A 27149-nucleotide genomic window follows, 5' to 3' on the forward strand; every position below is an offset into this window, starting at 1 on the left:
TGGACAGCTTCCTCCCCACTGATGAGGTCCAGCACCTCGCCATTGCTCCATACTGGGGATCACCAGGCGCGTGGAGGAATGGTCACCTGGACAGATTCGCTGAGAGCACTCCATGCCTGGCTGAGCAAACAGGAAGGGGAATTTCAAAATTCGGAGAGAATTTAAAGGGCGGGTCTGACAGTTGGTCACCCGAGGGCAGGGCAGTAGAGTTCAAAGTGATGGCCAGAGTGGCTAGAACAGGCATTGTGGGACACTTCTGGAGGCTGATCAGAGCGCATTAAACAGACCAGGGCGTCCACACTGGCGCCGCGGTGCTCCAGCCAGGGCGCAGCAAGCGTTACTCCACTCACGGAGGTGGATTACCAGGGGTGCTCCAGCCGCGGAGTCCGGGCGCTCTATGTGCCTTGCCAGTGTGGACACCTCAGGAGTTAGGGCGCCCGGGGCTGATTTAATGCGCTCCAACCTGCAGGTGTAGACAAGGCCTGAATTTGACCTGAATTCACAAATAGCTTCAGTTACACCAAAACTGCATTTTTAATTGAATAAACTATTGGTGAAAAAGTTCACCTCCCTCTACAGCCATAAGCCTAGCCTCATTCCCCACCAGTGTCCCAGCTCAGCAGTCACTCAAGCCTTGCCCTGTGCAAGGAGAGCCTCAGCTAAACCAGGGCTGCTTTAATGGCTCCTAGATCACCCCTTCGGTCTTCACTTGGCAAGTGTAGCCAGGGCTCCTCTGCTTTCTGAGCTATCCCTGTCTATTGTGGTACAATACGTCGTAAATTACAGCAGCCTGTGGACTGCTCTAGCTTGTGCCGGGTGAATTATTATGGTGCAGAATGACCCCAAGAGCAGGGGGTAGTGATATAAATGTGAAGTGGATTACATCTATCTTTGTCCTCCACTCAGTCACCCATCCCTCTGGCTGCACCAAGCACACCTCAGCCATGAGCAAGTTTCTAGTCATGTGTTTGGTAGCCCTAGAAATGTAATTATGCCATATGCAAAAAAAAAAGAAACAAGACTTTCAACATTATAGAAATGGACAGTGTCAAGTTTGGAAGGCCCAACATTCAATTAACTACTTTTTTCCTTGGGGCCAAGATTTTCAGAAGTGGCTAGTAATTTATAGTGCCTTGATTTGGGGGTGCCCACCTTGAAGTATCTTAGAAGGGTCTGATTTTTTCCACCATTTTCTTAAAATCAGGCCCCTTTAAGGCATCTCAAGCAGGACATCCAAAACTGAAAGCATTGGTCACTTTTGAAAATGTCTCCCACTATCTGTTCCCAGAGTGCAGCAAATTTTGTCAGTTTTAAAATACCACTGATGTTTCAATGCTTATTTCTGCAAAACAAAACTAGTCTAGCTAGGGAATTAATTTGACAATTTTATTAAGACCTCAGGTTTCCATTCTGTACAAAATTGAGATGCTTTCTTTAGAAAATGCATATTACACTGCATTATTTCATAAGCATGGTTAAGTAGCTTTTTGAAAGCTATATACAGGATTAATAGCACATAACTGTATAAATGGAGATAGTCTTGATAACCTCAGCAATATATACAAACTACCTTTACACACATAAAAATATATATATTTACAGGTAATAAATAACATTTCAAGCTAAATCATGTGTCCACATGTATAGAAACCTTTCACCATTGAGCATTCAAGTACTGTAGGTGTTTTATTAGATCCTGTATTAAAAGTCCTCACATGTCTTCTTTCCAAAGAGCTCATCTTTCAGGAAAATGCAAGTAAAAGCAATGTCAACCGGAAACATGAATCACTTTGTTTTATCACTTTTAGAGGCCTTGAGTGACATGCTCCAATACCCAAGCAACACTCTCATCCTCTCTCAGCCATAATTCATTGGGTTAAGACATCAAATTTTTAGCACCTTTTGAGTTGTTGGCATTCCAACATATTGCACTGGGTTAGCTCTTTGTTCACCTCATCTGCTAATGGTACGTTGATTGAAAAATAACATACAGACAGGCCTTGTGTTTCGTTCTGGATGACTTAGCATAAATGCCACCTTCACCATATGCTTTGTAATAAATGCAAGGATTACAAAAAACGGATATGTAATCATATTCTAGCTCGTATTTCCTCCCCAATTTTTGATTTATGGTTTAATAAAAGAAGGCTACTGAATTTTTCATGGCATTCGAATAAATATATATTATTTATTATAAAAAAAACCCAACCCTTCAGTTTTACAGTACTTGTGTGTTTGTTTGTGGCACTTTTAATTCAAGTGATCTCTGAGCATTGTGTTTTGTGAACAATACACTCAGGCTCCTTGAATGGCCTAGATCCTGCACCTTACTGAAATTTGTGACATTTCAGACAATCTTGCAGCTCACAGCTTCTACCCCTATGTCATAGGCAAGAAATAAATAGAGAGTAGTCTTTGGAAACAAGAATATCAGCAAAGGGAAGGATGATCATGCAGCCTGTCCATTTTCATGTCTGGAAAATACAGGAGAACACAAGACTAGCACAGCTGTGGCTTGAAAGACTGAAACTCAAGTGTCAGAGCAGAATGGCCTGGTTTCCACCTCATTTTGCATTGGTGTCGTAAACAGATGATGAAAATAAATTTCCTGCAGTTTCCAGTTTGTTGCGTCTTTCGAAGCCCCTAACTTAGAGCAATGTGAGAGTTTAGATGGCTTTATTTGAAAAAGATGTTACCCATTAATGTTAAAATATCATCATAGGACAATGAAAATGCTCTTCTCCTATGATTGGAAATTTATTGCAGGATGAACTATTTAACAGAGTAGAGATTAACAAATCACCCTAAGGATAAATCAGTACTCATAGCACTGGAGTTTACCTCAAGTACAATGCATTATTATCCAGAATTTTCTCTTTCCATATTCATTCAGTTCTGGGCATCTTTTGAGTACCAGCCTTAGCAAGAGCAGGTGTATGATTTCCGAATGCTAAATATAGATTTGACCACCTTGAGCAAGGGTCAGCGAAGGGTCTTTAAACTCATTAATTAGCTGAATGGATGTTGCCCAACCACAAAAACAGACATCTGTCCAGTTTTAGAAAAATCTTTAAAAGTAACAAATCAAGTTTAAAAAGCCAAAATACAGGCCCAGAAATGAGACTTTTCAATAAATACTAAGAATTTGCTATACAGTACATTATATCAAGAAACCTTGTTACAAGGTGGTATTTTGAGGCAAAATAACAACTCTTAATTCTTCCCGGTAATCAAGATGTTACACTTTCTGTAGATGTATTTTAAACTACTTGGCTAATATGTTCTTTATAGTTAAGTAACCACTTTGTGTGTTCTGAGACTCCGTACGAAAGAGTCTACTAGAATAACTAGGAATAGCAGACTAAAAGGTCAGCAGTATTACAGCTGCTAAATATTTCAATACATTCAGTTCTCAACACCCAACATAATGGGGATTATTTTTCCATCCAAAGCAGAAACGTTTCATCCACTTCATTCTTCAGAAAATTCAAGAGCTGCTCTTTCTTTAAGGTCTTGACTGGCCTCTAAAAGAGAAATAGGAGCAGTTTATAACCTACCTTAGCCTTATTTGTAGGATTTTTTTCAAAGTCTAAACAATTGTTTTGTGTGACAATACGTTAGCTGCTCAACTCTTTGATGGTTGTTGGTCACTAATTATGACACACACCTGATTTTTATAGGAGTGCTGCGCGCCAGCAGTTCGTATTGCCTTCAATGGGACTTAGCCCTGGAGCGAGGATCTAGTGCATCGTTATGGAGAACTGAGACCTAAATAGGCAGGTGCACCCATGAGACCTAAAAATAGCTACTGTATCAAACACTGCCCCACCAGTGACAGTCTGAAACCTAGCTGTAAAGCCCAAACGAAGATGGACATGTTTTAAAAGAAACCACAAATGGTCCTGAAGACAAAAGTGTGCTTGTTTCCTGCTGAGTTAGAAGGCATCACCTTATACCCTACTTGGCCCGTCCTGTGCAAAGCGTGAATGTAAGCCTAGTAGGGCTTTACACCCCCTGTGCCCTCCCTTTGCATAGGGGTCTATGACTATACAGGATAGCAGAGAACCAGGACCAAATATTCAGTCACTTAAGTTTTGATAACCTTGGCAAAGTTCGGATGCTTCCCCAAAGCGCACCTAGCACTGACCAGCGTTACCATGGACGTCAATGTGGCAATCTCATGAGACTGTTTTCTCACAAGACTTTCGGCACTGCCTGGTTTCAGCCAATACTGAGAACATCCTTAAAGTAATGTTCTACATTCATTGATTTGTCTGTGTGGCATCATATGTTGCAGTAGAGCTCTTACCCTGTATCTGTGTTGTTGGGCTTATCAGCGCATTTCACAAATACCACAGCCTCCTTCCCTTTCTTGAGGTGAGAGATCCCATCGCGAGAGCAGAACACCATCCTGCAGATCAAACATAAGAGTTTTCACACAGCTGAGCAGGGACAACCGTTTTAGCTCTTAAAATGCAACCAATGCCCAGAAACAATGTGCCTTTGTCAAGGATGGGATCATTTGTTTCTTAAATGCATGAGCAATCGGTTAAGAAATGGCTAGAGCTGGGAAAAATTTTTCAGCTGAAAATTTTTTCAGCAAAAAATGTACGGTAGGTTTGGCAACACTGAAACATTTCACCAATTTGTGCCAATTTTGCCAGGTTTTTAGTGTCAACCCTACTCTCCTCTCTATCCCGCCCCCCCGCCCCCCCCAAAAAAACACTGAAAATTTATTTTGACACTTTCTTAACAAAATGTTTAAATTTTGGTTTGCAACGACTTTCCATTTCAAAATTTCCTTTAAATTTTACTTAATCCAAAAACATTTAAAAAAGTCTACACAAACTATTTTACCAAGACAAAACATTTTTGTCCAAATTAAAAAACTTTAAAAAATGCCAACAAACCAAAAAAATCTATTTACACAGTGCCAAAAATAACATTAAGATATCCTATTTGAAAAATAAAACCAATATTTGTTTTTAAACATTCCGGTAATGTCATTTGTAAAAATTCTGTACAATTTCAAACAGCACAGGCAGCTTCCAGTGAACTTAGGTACAATGAAAAAAGAACAGGAGTATTTGTGGCACCTTAGAGACTTTGGATGCATCCGAAGAAGTGGGCTGTAGCCCACGAAAGCTTATGCTCCAATAAATTTGTTAGTCTCTAAGGTGCCACAAGTACTCCTGTTCTTTTTGCGGATACAGACTCACACGGCTGCTACTCTGAAACCTGTCTTAGGTACAATGAAACTTCATTGGTAAGAGATTTTAAAAAGACACTGACTTGTTTCAATGCATTGTTATGGACAAATGGCTACTCCACTTAGAGTGAAAACTGCATGCAGCCAAATTGTGTCATTTATTGGCCCAATTCTGCAAAGTGCTGAATGACCTCAACTCCTAAAGGCTCAGTGCCAGATGCTGAGCAATCCGGCTCTTGGGACCTGATTCAGGAAAGCACTTCTATACATGCAGAAACAAATTTGGGAAAGGAGGTAAATTGGACTTTTTGCAGGCCTTCGTCATTAATCAAAGGGTGAAATTCTGTGCAATGTTTTTAAATGGCTGTAAGAACCTTACTTCCCGTGCAAATTCTGGTCCAGGAGTTTACACACATTAATATTCATGTGACTTTTGCTTTCTCTGAACATTCTTGGTTAAAACCCTTGCTCCCCTGAACCTTTGTGAACGAAGTATGTTGCCAATTTCACCCAAACCCAGCAGCTGCTTTCATTGGCCAAAGCTACTTGTTGATCATTTTTTCCATATTTCTCCAGCTCTCGTTACTGTGTATTTTGAAAAACTTACGACTGTACAGAATTCAGAGCTGGATACATTACACGACAAACAATTGGACACATTTAAGTCCCTTTTTCAGTTCAGATTTTCTGCCAACAGATTTCAAGCTTTATGAATATGGTCACTGTTCAAAATTTGGTTTATGTGAATGTATTTCTGCTTCTGAACTACTCATGAGTGCTGCTTTGGGTATGCGGTATTCATTCACAACAAAGTCACGTGCTGTTGTTGCTGCCCTCCTGATTGAAGGATTCCCAAGCAAATAAAGCGTTTCCAAGATGGCCACACACACACACACACACACACACTTCCTGTGGGAATACAAATGTGGAAGGGTGTTCAGGAGTCCCTCCCTTCTTTGTGATGAAAGTGTTATTTACACAAATGCTCAGAAGGAGGCAGGTGAGATGGTCTGCAAATAGCATCAAAATCGCTGATTCAGCAAGGTTCTTAAGCACATGAATGGTTCCATTGAAGTCCACATGATTACTCATATCCTTAATGTTAGCCACATACTTAAGTGCATAGCTGAATGGTGCTGAATGGAATTTATGGGACCAGAATAACTGAGATGCTCTAGCTGCTCCAGTGATGTGAAACATCTGTAAACCTAACCTAATTAGCTGCTTGAGCCAGGTTGATGGCTCTTTGCATCACTAGAGCAGCACAAAAAACAACAACCAGCGTGTACCTGTGAATCTGACCCCTGGCTTTTATTCAAACAAATGCTCCTAATCTCTTTCTACCCCCACCAGGTATCTTGAGAGTCCTGACACACTGGCAATTAAATCCAATATTCAATTTTTACTGTAATTACTTTTTCTGAGTTTCTCCTGCCTTCACTCTGACCCTCTGGATGTCAAAAGCGTAGGTGGTCCACCAGTCCGACCAACTGAAAATGGATTCCTTCTCCCACTGCAGTGTCAGCATGAGGAGGTCTCCAATACTGACCTCGGTGTAAACCAGGAAGGAGTAGGTCTTGTTTGTGGAAATTTCAGGTCTGTGGAAAAAAAAAAGTTACAATCTGTGAGTAGGCCTTTGTGTATTTTCAGAGATGGGCAAGTGTGCGCTGTCTCACTTTGGGCCTGATCCAATGTGCTCTGTAGTCAATGGGCATCTTTCCACTGACTTCAGCTCAGGCCCTTACAACCCACCCTAGCTCCCATCTCTGAGTCAATCTGTTGCTGGTCAGCTCCTACGCACCCCCATCTGTGCAGCTTGTGGCAGACCCATGCTGGACAACAAAACTGTGTTAAGTTACATGTAAGTCTTTGCCTTTAACTCAGTGGGAACAGGACATTAAGGCTCTACAGTGGGGATGGGGGGAAGAGCACCACTCTTGCAAAACAGCAAATCCAAGCTAGTGTAGCGTAAGCAGAACTCTCCACTGCTTTCAACGGGGAGCTCTGCTCGAAGACTGATGACACAATAAGGTCTTGAATTTCTTTGGCTTGGAGAATTTTTGATTATGATGAGCCACAAGCCTGACTTGATGTTTCTTTTTCAAATCTCTGATCAAAGTGGCCCTTATGGAGACAATATGCTAAGCCTCAGTACTGCACGGCTGACAGCTGCTATCTGAGCCAGATTTGAACCACAAGAGCTCAAAGCATAAGTCTCTTTAGTTGGGGCTGCAATAGAGTCATACCCTCTGTGGTTCAGGCCTAGCAGGAGACAGCCTGAGCAGTGGGTTGTACTTGTGCTTGTCTGGATTTCCGTTGATACTCACAGTATCAAAGCAATGTTCTTGCTCTCATCGGCGGTGCCATACAAAGAGACCAGGAACGGCTGATTTGTCTTGGTCACATTCTCCTTTCCAAAAAAATGGACCTTGACCTGGTAATGAAAGACTGGGAGGAGGAAGGAAGAGAAAAGGAAAATTCATCGTTAAAAACAGCCTGCAAAGAGAGAGAGACACTAGCAAACCTGACAACTTGGCCAAACCCTGGTGTGGATCTACTACCCTTGCTCAAGCTGACTAGCCCTGTGTTATGTGAGTAGTTCCATAGACATCCAGAGGACTTTCTTGTGTTAAGGATTACTTAACAGGAGCAAGGATGGCAGAATCAACTACTTCAGGGTTATTTACCGCTCGGCATTGGAATGGCTATATAAACTGTTCGCTGGGGCTTCAGTACTGGCTTGGTGTCGTTTCACGGGGAAGGTTCATGTGTCTCAGTGCTGGAGCTAACCCTGCACACCCAGACTCAAAGGAGTAGTTCTTTCTCGTGCAAAAAGTCCCTATGAAGTTTGTTGTAACTGGTTCAGCGAATCACCACTACACTCTAAACACCCACAAATTCCCGTCCAGCCACTGTTCCAACACTGGCAGCACCAGAGAAACTCGGAGTACTGCTTGTCCTTGGTTTACTTCTGGAGTAGCGAGCTTCTTGCTGCTCCTTACTCAGTGCTTGTAGCGCAGCCATACGTGGGTCCTTCATATGTTCCTGTCAATGCTGCAAGGCTGACCTAGCTAGTTCCCCCCGTAGCTGAAAGCTTTCCGATTCTTTCCAGCAATTTCCATTTTAGACCAGCCACTGTGGCAATCAGAAAAAAAAAAAGTGTATGTCTTGCAGTGGCAGGCTTTGGCACCGGCATTACTAGATAGCGTTGGAGTTTGATGCCTGCGCATCTCAGAATAAGCCACTCACCACGCTTTGGTTTGCTTTTAGTTTTTCCAGCAACAGTAAGAATTGGTTTGGAAAAGAAAGCGATGGAAAAATTCAGAGAGTCAGCCTGTTCCAAGCAGAGTTACTGACTACACTGGACAAGACAGGCCCTTTGGATCCCTTAACATTGTGTTACATTAACTTCCCCACCCGCTTCTCCTTAAGGGAAGAACGGTAAGATCTTCAATAGCTCAGCGTATCCTGATGTCAGTTTGCAAAGAAGCAAGATCATCATTCTCCTCCCACACAAGGCAGCGTGAACGAAAATCACTTTTCCCACAATGAAACGGCCGCCACCTACCTTTATAGGGCATCTGAGAGCGAGTCTTCAAATACATTTTGCTGTTTCTCTTGGCTCTCACTTTGCTGACCGTATAGCCCAGAGTGTTGCAGCGGTTCTTCCTGCAGCTCAGACACAACCCCTTCTCAAAGGTTTCCTTTGTGTTGCAGCGGTAGGCCAGGCTTGGCTTGTCTTCGTACAAGAGGGAGTCAATGAAGAGGTGGATTGAGCGTTCGTGAGAGCACTTCACCAGTTGATCCGCATCTTTGAAGGAAGAGAATCAGGTTACCCGGTCAGCGTTATCAGTGATCAAGCAATCTATGTGAGATGAGGGCCTTATGGGGGGATCGTCACAAGTGCCTGTGGAGCACCAGTCCCATTGACTTTCAATACGATTTAGGCTCCTAAGTAGCTAAGGGTCCATCTGGGCTGGAGCTGGAAGAGCAATTAGCAGCTCGGGTAGATGTAGCATGCGAGCTTTGATTAAGCTTGCTCAATAAAAACAGCATCGCTGCAGCGGCACAGGGGGCGGGACAGACGAGTTGCCCCAGTACAGTCCCATCCAGGACCCTCGGTACTTCCTTGGGCCAGCTAGACCATCCCAGCGCCCACAGAGACAGGGCTACACCGCTATTTTTAGCACGCTAGCTCAATCAGCGCTGGCATACGTGTGTCTACCTGAGCTGGAACTCACACTTCCAGCTGCAGTGTAGCCCGGCCCTTAGGTGATGTTGAAAATACCTCCCACCCTAAGATCACTTGGACAAGTGTTAGCCTTCTCTTTCCAAACGAGCCTTACCTGCAAGGCCTTTTTCTGCAATCAGACGCAGAGCTTCACCTAGATTACAGCCTGGCTGAAAGCCCCCTCCATTTGGGTAGATGTCAATATGCCCGACGGGCTTCTGTATCCCAATGCTGCGATCCGGAGACCCCCTGGTGTAGGTGTGTAGGACATCCACAAAATCAGCATCATCCGGGGAGAGGCGCGTGGTTGCTTCAGCATATTCAAAGTTAGGTCCAGCTGGATCTAAACCTTCATGGGAGTAAAAAAATCCAAACCAATGGATGAAATTGAGGTAATCTGTGTTACAGTCCCCAAGTTTGGGGAGCCTTAGTTTAAAAGTTGTTTTGTTTGCATGGTCAGTTCCTTAAATACATTAATGAAAGCACACATTCATGTATGCTAAAGTATTAAATACAGACATTAAAGCTTCATTATTATTATTACACAGAATATGGTGTATATAAAAATGTGTAAAGAAATAAGGCAGTTTAACTCTTAGGGCAGGTCTTCACTACGGGGGGGGGGGGTCGATTTAAGATACGCAAATTCAGCTACACGAATAGCGTAGCTGAATTCGACGTATCGGAGCCGACTTACCCCGCTGTGAGGACGGCGGCAAAATCGACCTCCGCGGCTCCCCGTCGACGGCGCTTACTCCCACCTCCGCTGGTGGAGTAAGAGCGTCGATTCGGGGATCGACTGTCGCGTCCCGACGAGACGCGATAATTTGATCCCCAAGAGATCGATTTCTACCCGCCGATTCAGGCGGGTAGTGTAGACCTAGCCTTACAGGTTTGCAGTATTTATGGCTAGTGAAAAAAAAAAAAGACTTTTCTCAAAATGTTTTCTCATTTTTTCCACATTTTGAAAAATTTAAGTTTTAAAAATTCAAAATATCAAAAAAATTGAAATATTTCAACCAGCTCACTTGCTGGTACAAAAACAGGTGTGTATGGGGGGGGGAAGGGGACCAATAATGAAAAAAATTATTGTCAGTGTTCCTGATTTTTAAAGAAATTTTAAAATTGCATCAATTTCAAAAGTCAAAAAAGTGACCTGCTCTAACAGTAAATAAAAGCCTCAATTGTGACACTTACACAAACAACATACATCCACTTCCCTTACTGTGCAAATTCCCATAACATAATAGCAAACGTGTCTAAAACAGATGGTTAACCTTGCTGGGACAGTTCTAAGTTTAACTCAGGGGCTCAACACCTGGGACTGAACACCTGGGTTAGCTTCACTCGGTGTGAGCATCAACACTGCAATACCCTACCCAAGTTACTGTGTCCTCACCGGTATAGTGCTGCATTCACCCAGGGGTGGGCGGCACTAGGGGTTCTGGGGGCATATCCCATGATTCTTTGTGTTGTAGTGAATTGAGCTACTCTACAATTCTCTCTTAGTGACTTGTGAGACGTGTGTTCTGTCTTTCTAGGCATAAGTGGGGGAGGAGGGGAATGGAATTGTGGGAAGGCACTGGAGGACTATCAGCACTCGAGTGAGTTAGCCTGTGTCCTCACTGCAAAGTGGATGGGTTACCAACCCAAGCCCCAGCAGGGCCAACCAACCTGAGTTTAAAGCAACACAAAACTCTGCGGGTGGACAGGAAGGAGGTTAGAGGCAATATCAGAGTAACACCTCTGCAGTGAAGACAGACCCACAGACAAACTGGGGGTTTTCCTGGCTGTATAGGTCAAAGTACTGTGCCTAGCACAATGGGGCTCAGGCCTGTAAGGCCTATCATCACACAATCAATAATCGCTATAGGCCTAGCAACTCAACAATAAAAAGGCATAAAACGTAGGCACAATCACTATCGCTAAAACTAGGGCTATCGAGCCATTAAAAAAATTAATCATGTGATGAATCGCAATGTTAAATAATAGAATACATTTATTTAAATATTTTTGGATGTTTTCTACATTTTCAAATATATTGACTTCCATTACAACACAGAATACAAAGTGTACAGCGGTCAATTTATATTTATTTTTTATTACAAGTATTTGCACTGTAAAAAACAAAAGAAATAGTATTTTTCAAGTCACCTAATACAAGTACTGTTGTGCAATCTCTTTATCATGCAAGTTGAACTTACAAATGTAGAATTATATACAAAAAAACCCTGCATTTGAAAATAAAACAATGTAAAATTTTAGACCCTCCAAGTTCACTCAGTTGTACTTCTTGTTCAGCCAATCACACAGACAAACAAAGCAGCAAAGAGTCCTGTGGCACCTTATAGACTAACAGACGTATTGGAGCATGAGATTTCATGGGTATTCATCCGAAGAAGTGGGGATTCACCCACAAAAGCTCATGCTCCAATACGTCTGTTAGTCTATAAGGTGCCACAGGACTCTTTGCTGCTTTTACAGATCCAGACTAACACGGCTACCCCTCTGATACTTGACAGACAAACAAGTTGGTTTACATTTGCAGGAGATAATGCTGCCTGCTTCTTGTTTACAGTGTCACCTGAAAGTGAGAACAGGTGTTCTCATGGCACTGTTGTAGCCGGCGTCGCAAAATATTTACGTGCCAGATGACCTAAAGAGTCATATGTCACTTCATGCTTCAACCACCATTCCAGGGGACATGCCTCCATGCTGATGACAGATTCTGCTCGATAACAATCCCAAGCAGTGCAGACTGAAACGCATGTTCATTTTCATTATCTGAGTCAGATGCCACCAACAGAAGGTTGATTTTCTTTTTTGGTGGTTTGGGTTCTGTAGCTATCTTTAGAAATCTCACATTGATACCTTCTTTGCATTTTGTCCAATCTGCAGTGAAAGTGTTCTCAAAAGCATTCGGGGGGGAGGGATACCTCAGCGGTTTGAGCATTGGCCTGCTAAACCCAGGGTTGTGAGTTCAGTCCTTGAGGGGGCCACTTGGGGATCTGGGGCAAAATCAGTACTTGGCCCTGCTAATGAAGACAGGGGGCTGGACTTGATGACCTTTCAAGGCCCCTTCCAGTTCTAGGAGATGGGATATCTCCATTAATTATTATTATAAAAACGAACATGTGCTGGTCATCATCTGAGCCTGCTATAACATGAACTATATAGCAGAATGTGAATAAAACAGAGCAGGAGACTTACAATTCTTCCACAAGGAGTTCAGTCACAAATTTAATTAACAAATTATTTTTTTAACCAGTGTCATCAGCATGGAAGCATGTCCTCTGGAATGGTAGCCAAAGGATAAAGGGGCATACAAATGTTTACCATATCTGGCACATAAATACCTTGCAACGCCAGCTACAAAAGTGCCTTGAAAATGCCTGTTCTCACTTTCTGATGACATTGTAAATAAGAAGAGGGCAGTATTATCTCCTGTAAATGTAAACACACTTGTTTGTCTGAGCAATTGGCTGAACAAGAAGTAGGACTGAGTGGACTTGTAGGCGTTGAAGTTTTACATTGTTACGTTTTTGAGTGCAGTTATGTAACAAAAAAAATCTACATTTGTAAATTGCGCTTTCACGACAAAGAGATTGCACTACAGTACTTATATGAGGTGAATTGAAAAATACTATTTCTTTTGGTTTTTACAGTGCAAATATTTGTAATCAAAAATAATATACACTGATTTCATTTTCAACACAGAATACAATACATATGAAAATGTAGAAAAACATCCAACATATTTAATAAATTTCAATTGGTAGACTATTGTTTAACAGTGCGATTAATCACGATTAATTTTTTTGAGTTAATCGCATGAGTTAACTGTGATCAATCAACAGCCCTAGCTAAAAGCAAACCAAATTTCAAGAAGAAGGTAATATTCAAGCCAGGGGAGAAACAGGGTCCCCCATTCTCTCTTTGTGAGCACACAAACTGATAAACAGCAGGGTTTTTCTTACCAGTGATCCTGTTAATCTTCTTTTTGGTCAGACTTCCAGCAATCCCAGCAGCATGGGCACCAAGACTATAGCCCAGCAAATGGAGGTTGTCGAGTGGGTAATTGAATTGTTCCTATGGAAGATTTAAAAAAAAAAAGTTTAAATTCCAAGGGTGCAAAACCAAAACAATTAAGACAGAAAAAGTATCTGAAAAATTGCAATTTACTGTAAACCTACTCAGTCCCTGACTGAAGACAATATGGTTTGACGTTTATTTCAGAGGGGACAGGATTAGGTGCCATGTAAAAGATTAAGGGCAGATTTGGGGGGCTAGACAAGATAACCCTTGCGGTCCCTCCTAATCCTGTGGTTCTATAGTTCAAAGGCATAAAGGGCAGATAGACTCCCACTGAAAGCCATTGGGAGTTGGGCACTTCACTCCCATTTGTGCTTTTGAAAATCTTCTCCTAAAGAAAATTCATGTCAAGCAAGGCTGACGACATATATGCTGCTCTCATCACTGCCTAGCTCAGAGAGGGGTGAGCTGTGCACATATCCCATAACTGATTTTCATATGAATCACAGCACTACCCTGTTACCATAGCAGCATTGTTCCCTATGCTATATTTTCTGGTGCTTTGTCCAGTCTAGTTTAACCTCTCACAGGTGAGGGGTTTCCACTTGGCACTTGGGAGGCTATTCAACAGTTTAAGAGATTTCACCGCTAAGAAATGTCTCCTGCTATTTATCCTAGATCTTCCTTTTCTTAGCCTTGTCCCCTAGTAGCACCCTACAATAAATCCCCCCCTCCTTCTGCCATTCCGATATTGGTAGACTATTGTTATAAATACAAGAATAATGGCTTGCCGAGTCTAAAGATCTGAATGGGGTTTAAAAAAGGTGTAGGGGGGATTTTCAAAAGCACTCAGCATTGGCCACGACATCAATGGGAGGAGAGCAGGTCAGCTTTTGATCACTAAGTGCTTCTGAAACTCCTCCCCCAAGGAGTGGAATTAGGCTACAGGGTAGCGGGGATCTGAACCTGACCTGTTAACTCGTGGGAAGACTCCGAACTGCCTTTTTACTAGGCTTTTATCTTGTGTTAGTGAACGTGATTTAAGGACACCCCTTTTCCCCAGTGAAGCCACAGCCTTAGACATTTAGATAGATAATGAGAACGTCCAAAGTTGCAAGGAGGATTAAGACATTTTATGTATATAAACACTTATGCTTCGGGACATAAGCTCATCACTGACAGATGGGACTTAGGAAGAGATTTTCCTAAGGGCATGTTATTTCTTAATTATCCAACTATGGGGTTTCTTGCAAGTTCTCCCGAGACACGTGGTATTGGCCTCCATCAAACAAGATGCTGGGCAGTAGCTCAGTATTGCTCAGGGAATCAATATGCCCCATTCAGAGCCGTCCCTTGGGTAGGGCAAATTGGGGCGGCTGACCTGGGCTTTGGCAGGCCCCACGCTTCGATAAAAATCAGGACTGTCCCGATATCTAGCCCTTTGTCCTGCGTTCCAACCAATGTACGATCGGTCCTGATATTTGTCCTGATATTCAGGCGAGGAAGCGGGCGGTGAGGGGAGGCGGGAGGGCAAGCGGGATGAGGAGGCGAACGGGGAGGTGAGCAGGCGGGAGAGGGTGAGAAGGCGGGCGGCGAGGGGAGGCGGGAAGGCAAGCGGGATGAGGAGGCGAACGGGGAGGCGAGCAGGAGGGAGGGGGTGAGGAGGCGGGCAGACGGCGAGGAAGAGAGTGGCAGACGGTGGGGGCGTGCCGGATGGACGCTGAGGAGACTAGTGGGGAGGCTGACTTGTCCCGGGTCCCGCACCCCCTGAGGGACGGCATTCTCCTTCTTGCCCCAGTCGCACTTTGTGGACTTCATTGTGTATTGGAGTTGCTCAGCAACTATGAAATCAGTCCTAAGTATAGATTTAGGCACCTGCCTTTAGACCATTGGTCTGCTCCAATGTCAGTTCCTCTTACCATGTGCCCTGCCTTCATTGTCTTCTAGGAAAGCTATACTTCAATTCTTTTAACTTTTCCTGATAATTCAACCCCTCCATCCCTTTCCATTCCTCTCTGAATTCCCTCTGGTTCGTCAGAATCTTTCTACTATTGAAACGACTACAAATGAACACACACTCTTACAGTTGTGATCTCTCCAAAGCAGTTCAGACGTGTGTGCGCGTGCCACATAGAACATGTACCTAGTTTTGCCTCTATTATTAAATCTTTGGCTAGAAAAATCACACCCCATTTCTGAATGGCCTGAAATTCCTCTTGAAAGAAATCCAGAATGGAGATAGAACAAACTAAACTGTCCCGTTAAACTAGTCTAACTCCTAGCACCTCCACAATCCATGTGATCTAGCCCTCTGTACAAGTGCTTACCGCCATCCAGTCAATAAACACAGCTACATCCTTTCCCACCAGTTTAGTGTAGCCAGCAGATACTGGATAATGCTGCTGGGCACGACTTAGCCAATCTACCACGACGACATTAGAGTCGGGTTCTCTCTTATACAGAGCCTCCACCAGCTTTGGGACCCAGCTCTCGTACATTCCAGTTACCTGAAAAGAGAGTTCACATTATTATTGGTATCGCAGTAGCACCTAGAAGCCTCAGCTGAGATTGGCCCCTCACTGGGTTAGATGCTGCACAGACACATAGCGAGAGAGAGTCGCCGCCCCCAAATGCCGAAGGAGACGTACAATGGGGAAAGTAAAACCTTTTTTTACTGTAAACATACTTTTGTCATGGACTAAAGCAGGGGTAGGCAACCTATGGCACGGGTGCCAAAGGCGGCACGCGAGCTGATTTTCAGTGGCACTCACACTGCCCGGGTCCTGGCCACCGGTCCGGGGGGCTCTGCATTTTAATTTAATTTTAAATGAAGCTTCTTAAACGTTTTAAAAACCTTATTTACTTTACATACAATAAGAGTTTAGTTATATATTATAGACTTCTAGAAAGAGACCTTCTAAAAATGTTAACATGTATGACTGGCACGCGAAACCTTAAATTAGAGTGAATAAATGAAGACTCGGCACAGCACTTCTGAAAGGTTGCCGACCCCTGGACTAAAGTTTCAGTAATGCAAGTAACTCACTACAGGGCCTGACACTGCAATTGCTCTGTGTGTGTGGAGCTCCCACTGACATCAGTAGGAGTTTTGACTGCAGCTGAGCTCCAGAAGTTTCCTCTTACCGTCCATCCATGGATCACCACAAAGGTTTTACTGGTATGGTTGAAGTTGCATCGTGCCACAGTGTCTTCTTGACCAGGGACCAAGTAGCAGATGTCATCATCAGGTTCGTCAGCTGTCCTTAAAGAAAATTTGCTCTCGATCCCCTCAAAGTCTCTCTTTGTTTCTATGGTGCTTCCTATAGTAGAGACAGCATATTGGAAACAGGTATTAAAACAGGTTTAGGAAGATGCATAATAAAAACAAACAAACATTTTGATCGTCACAGATCTAAAGATGTCAGAAGACAAGGTAAAAATCAATTTCACCCTATTCTAAGGCCCATTTCCCTGATAGAACAAGGACAGTAGAAACTGGCCAATTATAAGAGTATGTGTTTATTTTAGGCTTTTATTTTAATCCGGTAACGGAAAAGATATAAAACTGGTGGATCTGAAAAGCAATTAGCACTTCATTGTGGAGAAATGCCCAAGGGTTTCAAATTGTGGGGTGGGGGAAGAGGGAGAAATCACTGAGTTCCTAATAAGCTTCATAGTATTGATGATGTGTCTTCCCCATAATTTCAGCTTTAATGAAAATCACTTAAGCAATAACAAACTGATTATTCAGTAATTAATTAGTAGCAGCAAACTTATCCATGCTTTTATTCAATGTGTGTGTCTGGGTTTGTTCTGACTAAAAAAGTGGGAAGGTCAAAAGGCAGCCTTGGGGATTAGAACTGAGCTAACAAAACAAAAGCCCATGTTTCAAAGGCAATATTATGTCAGACAATCTGATAACCAACTTTCTAAGAAAAGCTGCTTTCTATCCATCCTAGGGAAGGAGAAAGGGCATATTAGTAAGGACACAGCATGTGGTATGCTATGCCTGCAATGAGCTGTTCTTTCTTGGAGAAATTTCTCTGCTTTCAGAATAAAAATATAAATTGCTTTTCCATTTTTATGACAAGAGGAAGGAGGAAAGTGAGTGCTATTTGGATTTCACACTCAACGCAGTATAAAAACCATACACTTTTATAATAGTATTTCCTCTGTTGTTTGGAATACTCTCCTAAAAACTGGAAACCAATATTTCTGCCCCTTTTTAGGCCCTGATGTATCCAGGCCATCCTTATTCTCAGCAAAGCACTTCAGCTTGTGATTAACTACAGGCTTTGCTGAACAAAGATGTATCTAGACATGTGCATAAATGCTTTACTGAACTGCGGCCTTAGTTGGCAGATTTCCTTTTAGCAAATATTGATTTCTCCTCTTCTCAACCCAGCAAAAGCTCAGTTCTGTTTACTGGCTTGTTTATTGGCACCATTTGCAGCACGATTTCACAGAGTTCTGGGAATATAATCATTAAATGCTCAGACCCAGAGCAGGGAACACAAAGATACAAAGTATGGCATTTTGCAACACACACACAAATAATGGCCATTTTTGCTTGATTTTTTTCCATGACGGAAAGTTGATTTTCTGGAAGAAAGATGTTAAGAATATGAGACTATTTCCTGCCTGGTATCTATATTTTTCAGTATTTTCATTATGTAAATTTCATGTATTATAGATGTAATTCCATGTATTATATATGCTTTATTGATTTAAAACCCAACCTTTTGTGTTCAGTTAAATTGCCTTATTCAGCAAGGTAATTAAGCAAGTGCCTAACTTTAAGCACTTGAGTAGATGCACTGAAGTTAATGGGATTCCTCATGTGCTTAAAGTTATACCCATGCTTAAATTACCTTCTTAAACTGAGGCCTAAACTGTTAGTATTTGCATGTGCCCTGAAGTCCTGCAAACAAAACATTACTGTTACTGTGGGTGTTAGCATCCAGCATCACAAATAACCAGTGATACAGCAATATTAGCTCTACGGGCAAAAGCACTTCATGCCAGCAGAACTGTCTACATTAGGGCACTTGACATTTGTATACTAGCAATAAATAAAGAAATAAAAGTCACTCCCCCTAAATGACATTGCAATACCAGTAAAAGTTTCTAATGTAGACCTGGCTTTATCTAGTCCTCATACATTGCCCGCTTTGGGGATTTTTTTTTTTTTTTTTTGCATCTACAGCCCATTCAGAACTTCTCGCTCTCACCACAAATGTTAATTATCTCTTCAGTCCATTACCCTCTGTCTGAAAAACGGCCTTAGAGTAACTAGGATCATTTTTCTTCAACCCAGAAAGAGAAAGCCCTGAAGGCTGAATAGTTCTTAGTTAAACATCAAACTGTTTAACTTTCCACTCAGTGATGACTCAATAAAGTCTTAAAAAGGAATAAAAGCAGCTTTCAACTATGAAATGCACAGAACCTCACAAAGACTTTGCATGTGTAAGTTCCTGTTTCATACAGGAAGGCAAAGAAGAATACTCCACCTGCATTCCCTTTATACTATTTTCTTTGTATTTAGGTACTACATGGCAATTCCCCACTGCATTAAGACTATTTGATAATCATCCAAAATATAGACTAAACTGGCATCTGTTTAATAGTGTGTCCATTCCAATACATAGACTATTATTTCTGAGTAGCTGAGAGTATACCCTCTAAAAGAAAGATATTACCTCATCCACTTTCTCTCTAATATCCTGGGGTGACACAGCTACCACACTGCATGGAATAGACCCCTCTAGTTTGTAATACATTTAACTCCCAGGAATGCTCTTACGTTGACATGTATGTGATTATTAACGAGAAGAGCTTGCATTTCTATAGCACCTTTCATCGGAGGAGCTCGAAGTGCTTTACCAATATTCATTAATTCAGCCTCATAAAACACCTTTATATATAGGGACCATTTCATCCACCACTGAAATGCAGTCACCTCTGCGACCACATCAACCAGGAAACCATGCAAAGCCAAGTGCCATTGGTTAGAGGAGGTGAAGGTGGTTACTGTGTCCGGCTGAAATTGCAGGGGAGATCTAGGAAGTCAAAATGAATAGCGATTCATCTAGACTGCCAGGATTAGCAACCCTGTACTTACAATAAGGGCCATGGACTCTTCAGTGGCCACAAATGGTCAGGGACTCAGCTGAACGGCAGCATCTCCAGCAGCAAAGTACACCAGGTAGTTACTTACTCAGAGTACATTATGTATGTGCAAGTCACCAATAATTACTTCCTGCTGTTCTGAGGTGTTCATTGGAGTCTTCCTCAAGTACTGTCCTGACCTCCCTTTGTTTGGCATGCAAAATCTGATTCGATCGCAGCATAAGATAATTTGGCTGCATCTCACATCTTAAAACTGGAATTCATTACAAGTCTTTCCCCCTTCTGACCATTTAGAATCTGCAATTTCAGTGTGCATACGTGCGTGTGTACACACATGCATTCATATACACCACACACACACACACACACACACACACAGAATATAGGCTGCAAAGGACCTCAGGAGGTCATCTAGTCCCTCACCACATACTGAAACAGGACCACGTATATCTAGACCATCCCTGACAGGTGTTTGTCTAACCCAGGGGTTCTCAAACTGGAGGTCATGAGGTTATTACATGGGGGGGTCACGAGCTGTCAGCCTCCACCCCAAACCCCGCTTTGCCTCCAGCATTTATAATTGTGTTAAATATATAAACATGTTTTTATTTTATAAGGGGGGGGGTCACATTCAGAGGCTTGCTGTGTGAAATGGGTCATCAGGACAAAAGTTTGAGAACCACTGCTCTAAGCTATCCTTAAAAACCTCCGATGAAGGGGATTCTCCAACCTTCCTTGGTGACCTATTCCAGTGCTTGACTATCCTTATAGTTAGGAAAATCTTTTCTAATATCTAACCTAAATCTCCCTTGCTGAACAGTGCTTACATACATATGGACTACATACTGCTTTAAAATAACAAAGAGGGACTGTGGGCTAAAAGTAGGCCCAGCTAAGACACATTATTAAACAGCCATGTACAGCCACTCAGAAAACTAAAATTTGCCAGTTCAATTTGTGCCCCTGTTCAAAGGATAAAAGCAATGTCTTGTCGTACCAGCACAAATTAGTTTGAATAATAATAATACCTTTTCTTGAAGGCATAATGATGTAGGGGCCATAAAGAGAAGAAAATCTCATCACACAACTTTAGTTTAATATTTGTAAACTAGCTGCAAGGGAATTCTGATGCAGGGTTTTAACCACTGAGTTCTTACACAGAGCCAAAGAAATGTAGGGTTGTCTATACACAAACTCACATCAGTTTAACTAACAGGGAGTTTTAAAAACAATTTAGTGAAACTAATGTATCGCCCCTCCAATCTTTTATTGGTTTAAAATGGCTTATATTAATGTAGCTGAATTTCGCACAGAATGGACGTAAGCTAACATTGATAGAAGTCAGGTTTCAGTCAAATGAAGAGTATCCACATAGAGGTTTTCAACCAATTTTAGGTAAGATGGTGCAACTTTGTGTTTAGACAAGGCCTTATAGGGAATGGTGACTTAAGTGCTCTTTAGAAGCAAAATTATTCCTTTTTAAAAATTAATATTTGCTATGGTCCTCGTTCAGCAAGGTATGAAAGCATGTATGTTGCTTTAAGCATATGAATAATATCATTGTAGTCAGTGTTGCAGTACCTTTCAGATGCATATTTTTAAATGCAAAGTATAATTTTCTGGCCTTTGTTATCTGTGTAGGGATGATGCACTATAAAGAAACTCAATTTTCTGGCCATAAAGTTCACTCTGGGCTTTTTATTGTACACATTTTAACCATAATATTTGTCCGGGAGCCAGTCAAAATAACGTAATCTACGTTTTGTTTCTTATTTTATTTTTGTAATTGAAGGAAGCAGAAGTGTTGTGAATAACAAGCCAAGTACAGTCTCTGCACAGAAAGAGCTTGCTTTTCTGATACTGCCCTAACAATGTTGCCCATTCTCGCAATTTTAGCTCACAATATTTGGTGTTTTTCTTAAAGCCCTGGTGCTGGAATCAGGAGGCTACAAGAGAATCTTAACTTTCCTTTTGTTAAAAAGGATACTTTTCTAGCCCTCTTGGTTGGGGGGGCGGGGGAGCCTACGAGTGAAACAAGTGTGCCCATAAGCACCCATAAGCAAATTAAATTTTTTTTTTTAAATCCTTGTGATTTTTAAGTCAAGCTCATGATTTTTTGAGGCTTCACTTGTGATTTTTGACCACGTGAGGTTAGCAGTACTGCAGCCATGAAATGGCCTGATCTGTTGCCCACTGAGGCCAACGGAAAGACTCCCATTGACTTCTATAGACATTGAAATGACCCAAGTGGAAGGATAGTACCAATAAGAGGAGAGAATCAAGCATTATGGACCCGATCCTGACCCACTGAAGTCAATGGCAAAATTACCATTGACTTCAATGGCAGCAAGACTGTGCCCTTCATTGAATTGATCCTAGTGTCGGGTGGGTTGAGAACTGAATTTTGAGCAAGTTGAACTACCCCATCTAGGTGTAGGATATAAAGTATCATAAGATCTAAATAATTATTCACTATGGATCAATGGATTTGAATTGTGGCTTAAGGAAGGAATCTTGGATAAACAAGAATTTCATCATTTGTCATGTTACGAACACAGATGTGGACATTCAAATTGTTAGATACATAAAAACATCATGGGTTAGATCCTCGGCTGGCACAGCTCCATTGACATCAACACACACATGCTCAAATATTTACACAAACACCAGTGAGAGTTCTGTTGAGATAACTAGTCCTACAGCTGATTAAGCGCAATAGAACATCACGTATCAGTCATCTTGAATACCCACCAAGCTTCTTATATTAGCCCATCTTTACTAACAAAGTAAAGATTTGTAACTTAGACAAGTGAAATGCTTTTGCAAGGACTAAATTACAGAAATAATCATGCTTGATTTGATCTGAGTAGTTTAAACAATACAATAAAATCACACTGTTTGTTACAACTCCACAAAACAACCCATAAAGCAGGCTATTGTTTAACTACACTGTTCAAGAGCTTCAACTTAGTTTATTTATCCCACACGTGAGGAAAGAACTCCGTGGCCTTAATCCTGCAATAAATATTATGTGGGCTAACTACTGCACTTGCACAGAGCTCCACAGGACTCAGCAGGACTCCATGTGGGCACAAATGTCTGAACACATGCTGGCTTAGAGCCTGTCATTCCCTGTGGAATGACTGCGTCCCTCAAGTGCATTTGGTATGCTTGTAAAATGATACACTGGGAGTACTTTCCCATCCTTTAGACACACTGGAGCATCTCTCCTACATTTTAGGACCATCCACAAAGTTCAGTGGTCCTAGCATTCTAAAACACTGTAAAGAATCACTCTTTAAAACAGTGTTAAGATGATAAAGTGCAGCTGTGGGCAGACTTCTACAATAATAAATACAACGGCCCTTTTTATAATGTTGCCCAAGGGAGTATACGTACAGGCCAGTTTCCCAACTACGAACTTTTCTCATACATAATAAATCTAACAGGATCCTATGACTGCACTATGCAGTTAGTTCTCCAATATGCCCTCTCAGAAGTGCCAAAGATTCTGTTGGAAAGTTCATACAGCAGCATTTATAAGTAATATTAAAAGCTGGGGGCCAAATTTTTTTAATCATTTACATTAATGTAAACTGGTGTAACTCCTTTGATTTAGATGGAATTACTCCAGATTTACACTGGTTAAACTGAGATAAGAATTTAGCTCTGTAAATATAATCTTCCTTTGAACATCTCTGTGTAGTTTCTTAAGGATTCAGACGTTATATTTTCTGCGGCCCAGATTCTGTGTTCCCCTGCTCCTAAAACACCCATTGACTTCAGTGAGAGTTTAAAGGAATGCTACATCAGGCTCATGGCATGGCTAGATCTGAGATGTTCTCACAAGTGGTTCCCACATCATCTATTATTAGGGAGAACTAACATATTAAACAGAAAGGCTTGAAAGCAAGGAAGTAGCTATAGGAATGAAAACGATGTTTACAAATTTGCTCTGGGAGGGAAGAGAATTCTCATTTTATGCCACTAAGCCATTATTGTGATGGGTGCCCTAGAATTACCATCAATAGAATAAGATTAGCTTCAAGGTGAGAATATACTCCTTTTCACTGTGGCCTAGGGTGACTATACGTCATGTTTCGGCCAGGACAGTCCCTTTTTTAAGCCCTGTCCCAACCGTTCCGACTTTTTTGGCAAAAGTGGACATTTGTCCCGTTTGCTCTTGCCAAGTTGATTGGCGGGCAGGAGATGTGTGGGAGGGCTCAGGCCAGCGATTCCCTTTGGGAAATATAGTCACCTAACTGGTGACCCTAACACTCCATCCATTTTCTTTTTAATGTTTCCCTATGAAATGTCAACAATGAGAAAAATGTAGCCCCAGATCCTCAAAGGCAGTTAGGCATCTAAGTACTGCTGAGGCTCTAGGCCATAGTTAGTTACTATCTTAGTTTCACTTGGTGGTTTGCAACAGATATGTCCAAACTTTTTTCTAACTGCTTAGATTTTTACAATGTATTAGTCTCTCTCCCACCTTTGATGAAAAGTCGGTTGAAAGTTTCTTTGTTGAAAGTGTATTAGTTTTGTGGATTAGCAAAGTGAAAATTAGTGAAATTCTACTATTCTCTAGATCAGGGGTAGGCAACCTATGGCACGCGTGCCGAAGGCGGCACACGAGCTGATTTTCAGTGGTACTCACACTGCCCGGTCCTGGCCGCCGGTCCGGGGGGCTCTGCATTTTAATTTAATTTTGAATGAAGCTTCTTAAGCATTTTAAAAACCTTATTTACTTTACATACAACAATAGTTTAGTTCTATATTATAGACTTATAGAAAGAGACCTTCTAAAAACATTAAAAATGTATGACTGGCACGCGAAACCTTAAATGAGAGTGACTAAATGAAGACTTGGCACACCGCTTCTGAAAGGTTGCCGACCCCTGCTCTAGATGATATATTCTTCCTTTCCATGTTCTCTGTGTGCTATATATGTATATCCTCTGTGTGATTATAATATTCCTCTTCAAACTTTACTCTAATTGCTTCATCTTCTTTAAAGGCATTAGTTACAACACCAATGCATTATTACTACATGTTGCAACTAGTTTTTGTTTTTAAACCATGCTGGAGATGTTCCAGCTGTGTCTGTTGTGCAACTGGACGGGCCACTTGACCCTCTTAATAAATAATACACACTAGGGCCCCGCTCTTGTGAGGTCCTGTTGAGCACCAGTAGTCTGACAGCCAGTATCACTAACGGGCAATCAGATCAAGAACCCAGTCCCCTGGCGGCATCTCGGTGCAGCCAGTACCCGCATTTCAATGACGGAGAAGACCCTGGGGGCCAGGAACCAGGTGCCTGCCGAGGGGCCGGATTCTCCTCTCCCTGGGGCAGAGCACGAGGGCCTCCAGCGGCTCAGGGAAGTGACAGCGGCCGGGGACTGTAGCAGTTTGGCGCTGCTGGCCTGGCTCGCCCGCGCGGCTCCGGCACCCCGGGCCAAGGGCCCGCGCGCCCGGCCACAGCCACGCCCGGGGAGAAGCCCGGCCGCCGGGACTTCCCCGCGCGCCGCCCCGCGCCAGGGTGACCTTGGCCCGCGTGCCGGGCATTCCAGCGCCCGCGCCGCGCGGCCCCATCCGGGCCTCCCGCGCCGCCCCGCCCCGCACACTCCCCCGGCGCGCCCCTCGCCGGCCGGCCGGCCTCACCGCCCGCCCCTTCTGCTCCCTCCCGTGCGTGGCCCAGCCTGCCCTACAACCGCTCCAGTGCATGCCCCACACCCCTCCTCCAAACAACCTCCTGCCTCCCCACAGCCTCCCCTGTGCATGCCCCACAGCCTCCCCTGTGCATGCCCCACACCCCTCCTCCAAACAACCTCCTGCCTGCCCCACAGGCGCCTCCTGCCTCCCCACAGCCTCCCCTGTGCATGCCCCACAGCCACCTCCTGCCTGCCCCACAGCCTCCCCTGTGCATGCCCCACAGACTCTCCCCCTGCCTGCCCCACAGCCTCCCCTGTGCATGCCCCACAGCCACCTCCTGCCTGCCCCACAGCCTCCCCTGTGCATGCCCCACAGCCTCCCCCACAGACTCCCCCTGCCTGCCCCACAGCCTCCCCTGTGCATGCCCCACAGCCGCCTCCTGGCTGCCCCACAGCCACCTCCTGGCTGCCCCAGACTCCCCTGTGCATGCCCCACAGCTGCCTCCTGCCTGCCCCACAGCCGCCCCTGTGCATGCCCCACAGCCTCCCCTGTGCATGCCCCACAGCCACCTCCTGCCTGCCCCAGACTCCCCTGTGCATGCCCCACAGCTGCCTCCTGCCTGCCCCACAGCCGCCCCTATGCATGCCCCACAGCCTCCTCCTGCCTGCCCCACAGCTTCCCCTGTGCATGCCCCACAGCTGCCTCCTGCCTGCCCCACAGCCTCCCCTGTGCATGCCCCACAGCCTCCCCTGTGCATGCCCCAACCACCCCCTCCTGTCCACCTCACATCCTCCCCTGTACATGCCCCGATGCTTCTTTCCTTCCTGTGCATGCACCCAACATCCCCCTGCATCTCACTAGTGATATCCCTGGGCACCACCATGCAAGCCCCCAACACCTCCTCTCTTTCTGACATGCACATCCCCAACAGCCACCTGTACATGCCCCCTGCACCTCAATCTTGTCTCCCCTGTGCATGCTCTGATACCCACCTGTGCATGTCCCCAGCAGCCCCCCTTTCCTCTCTGCACATCCGCAGCACCCCCCCTCCCTTTAGTATAAAGTCACAAACAGAAGTTCAGTTGATGTTTGCAAAAGTGATATTGTCCTGCAGCTTCCAGTGTTTCTCCCACGCCAAGGACTCAGACTTACTTGGGACAGTGGCTTGTGTCGTGGCAGTAGCTGTGCAGAGAGCAGCGAGGTAGTGGATCCACAGGCCCAGGGCTGCCAGCAGTGCTCCCTTTGCCATCACTGGAGATGTCTCCCTTTTCCAGTGTCCAGAGGAGATCAAGTGAGTGCAGTTTGTGCAGCCTGCAGCTCAGGGCAAAGTTTCCCTAAAGTTAAGGACAAAAAGTGCCAGCAGGTCTCCTGGAGTAGGAGAAACCCTTTTCTGTCACTGCTTCAGGCTCCTTATGTGAATGGAAATATGCAAATAACCCTCATCACCTATTGGCTATAAAATCATAAGTGAGGGCGGAGGAGGGGCCCCATGCTCAGTTCCAAATACCAGCGCTCAGCCTCTAGCTCTGAAACCACACTCAATGCTTCCCATCTTCTTGCAGGCGAGAGTTCAGCTGCAGTTTGCTATGCTTCTGCTTAAGCAGTTTGCTGGGGAGTTTCCTGCATCAGGACTAGTGACTGGTGATTGCTCCCCGTGCACATTTATTTTGTAAACCCGTATCCTCTAACTGAGCTCTTCTGTCAGCTGGAGAGCCCAGTTTTAAAAACCTTTTCAGAAGGATCCTCAAACTCCGGCGTGTGCTTCTGGAAAGCGCTCAGTACAGCATAAGAATCTATATAGCATTAGGGCTTGTCTACACTTGAGTTAATTTGGATTAAGAATGCCTGATTAATGCCGTATGTGGACATTCTTATTCTGGAAAAAGAGTGTCTTGT

The 27149-nt window shown here is 43.6% G+C and overlaps 1 protein-coding gene across 1 annotated transcript; it reads right to left on the bottom strand.

The window, feature by feature from the left end:
* Nucleotides 1–1372: 1372 nt before the first annotated feature.
* On the bottom strand, nt 1373–26683 carry LPL (lipoprotein lipase). The gene is made up of 10 exons (XM_005278872.5): nt 26406–26683; nt 16617–16792; nt 15800–15979; nt 13418–13529; nt 9556–9789; nt 8778–9020; nt 7537–7657; nt 6625–6807; nt 4310–4411; nt 1373–3524 (listed from the first exon to the last, which is right to left on the bottom strand). The coding sequence occupies exons 1-10, from the start codon at nt 26500–26502 to the stop codon at nt 3506–3508; spliced, it is 1467 nt and encodes a 488-aa protein (XP_005278929.2). The 5' UTR covers nt 26503–26683; the 3' UTR covers nt 1373–3505.
* Between the last annotated feature and the right edge of the window lie 466 nt (nt 26684–27149).

This window comes from Chrysemys picta, chromosome 6 (assembly GCF_011386835.1).
Source record: "Chrysemys picta bellii isolate R12L10 chromosome 6, ASM1138683v2, whole genome shotgun sequence".
Classification (NCBI taxonomy): Eukaryota; Metazoa; Chordata; order Testudines; family Emydidae; genus Chrysemys; species Chrysemys picta.

Coding starts and splice junctions, on each gene's coding strand:
- LPL (XM_005278872.5), bottom strand. CDS start 26,502: ATGGCAAAGGGAGCACTGCTGGCAGCCCTGGGCCTGTGGATCCACTAC. Junction 9,021..9,555: donor TGCAGAAAAAGGCCTTGCAG/GTAAGGCTCGTT, acceptor CTTCCTTCAAAG/ATGCGGATCAACTGGTGAAG. Junction 4,412..6,624: donor GCAGGAGAAACTCAGAAAAA/GTAATTACAGTA, acceptor TTTGATCTGCAG/GATGGTGTTCTGCTCTCGCG.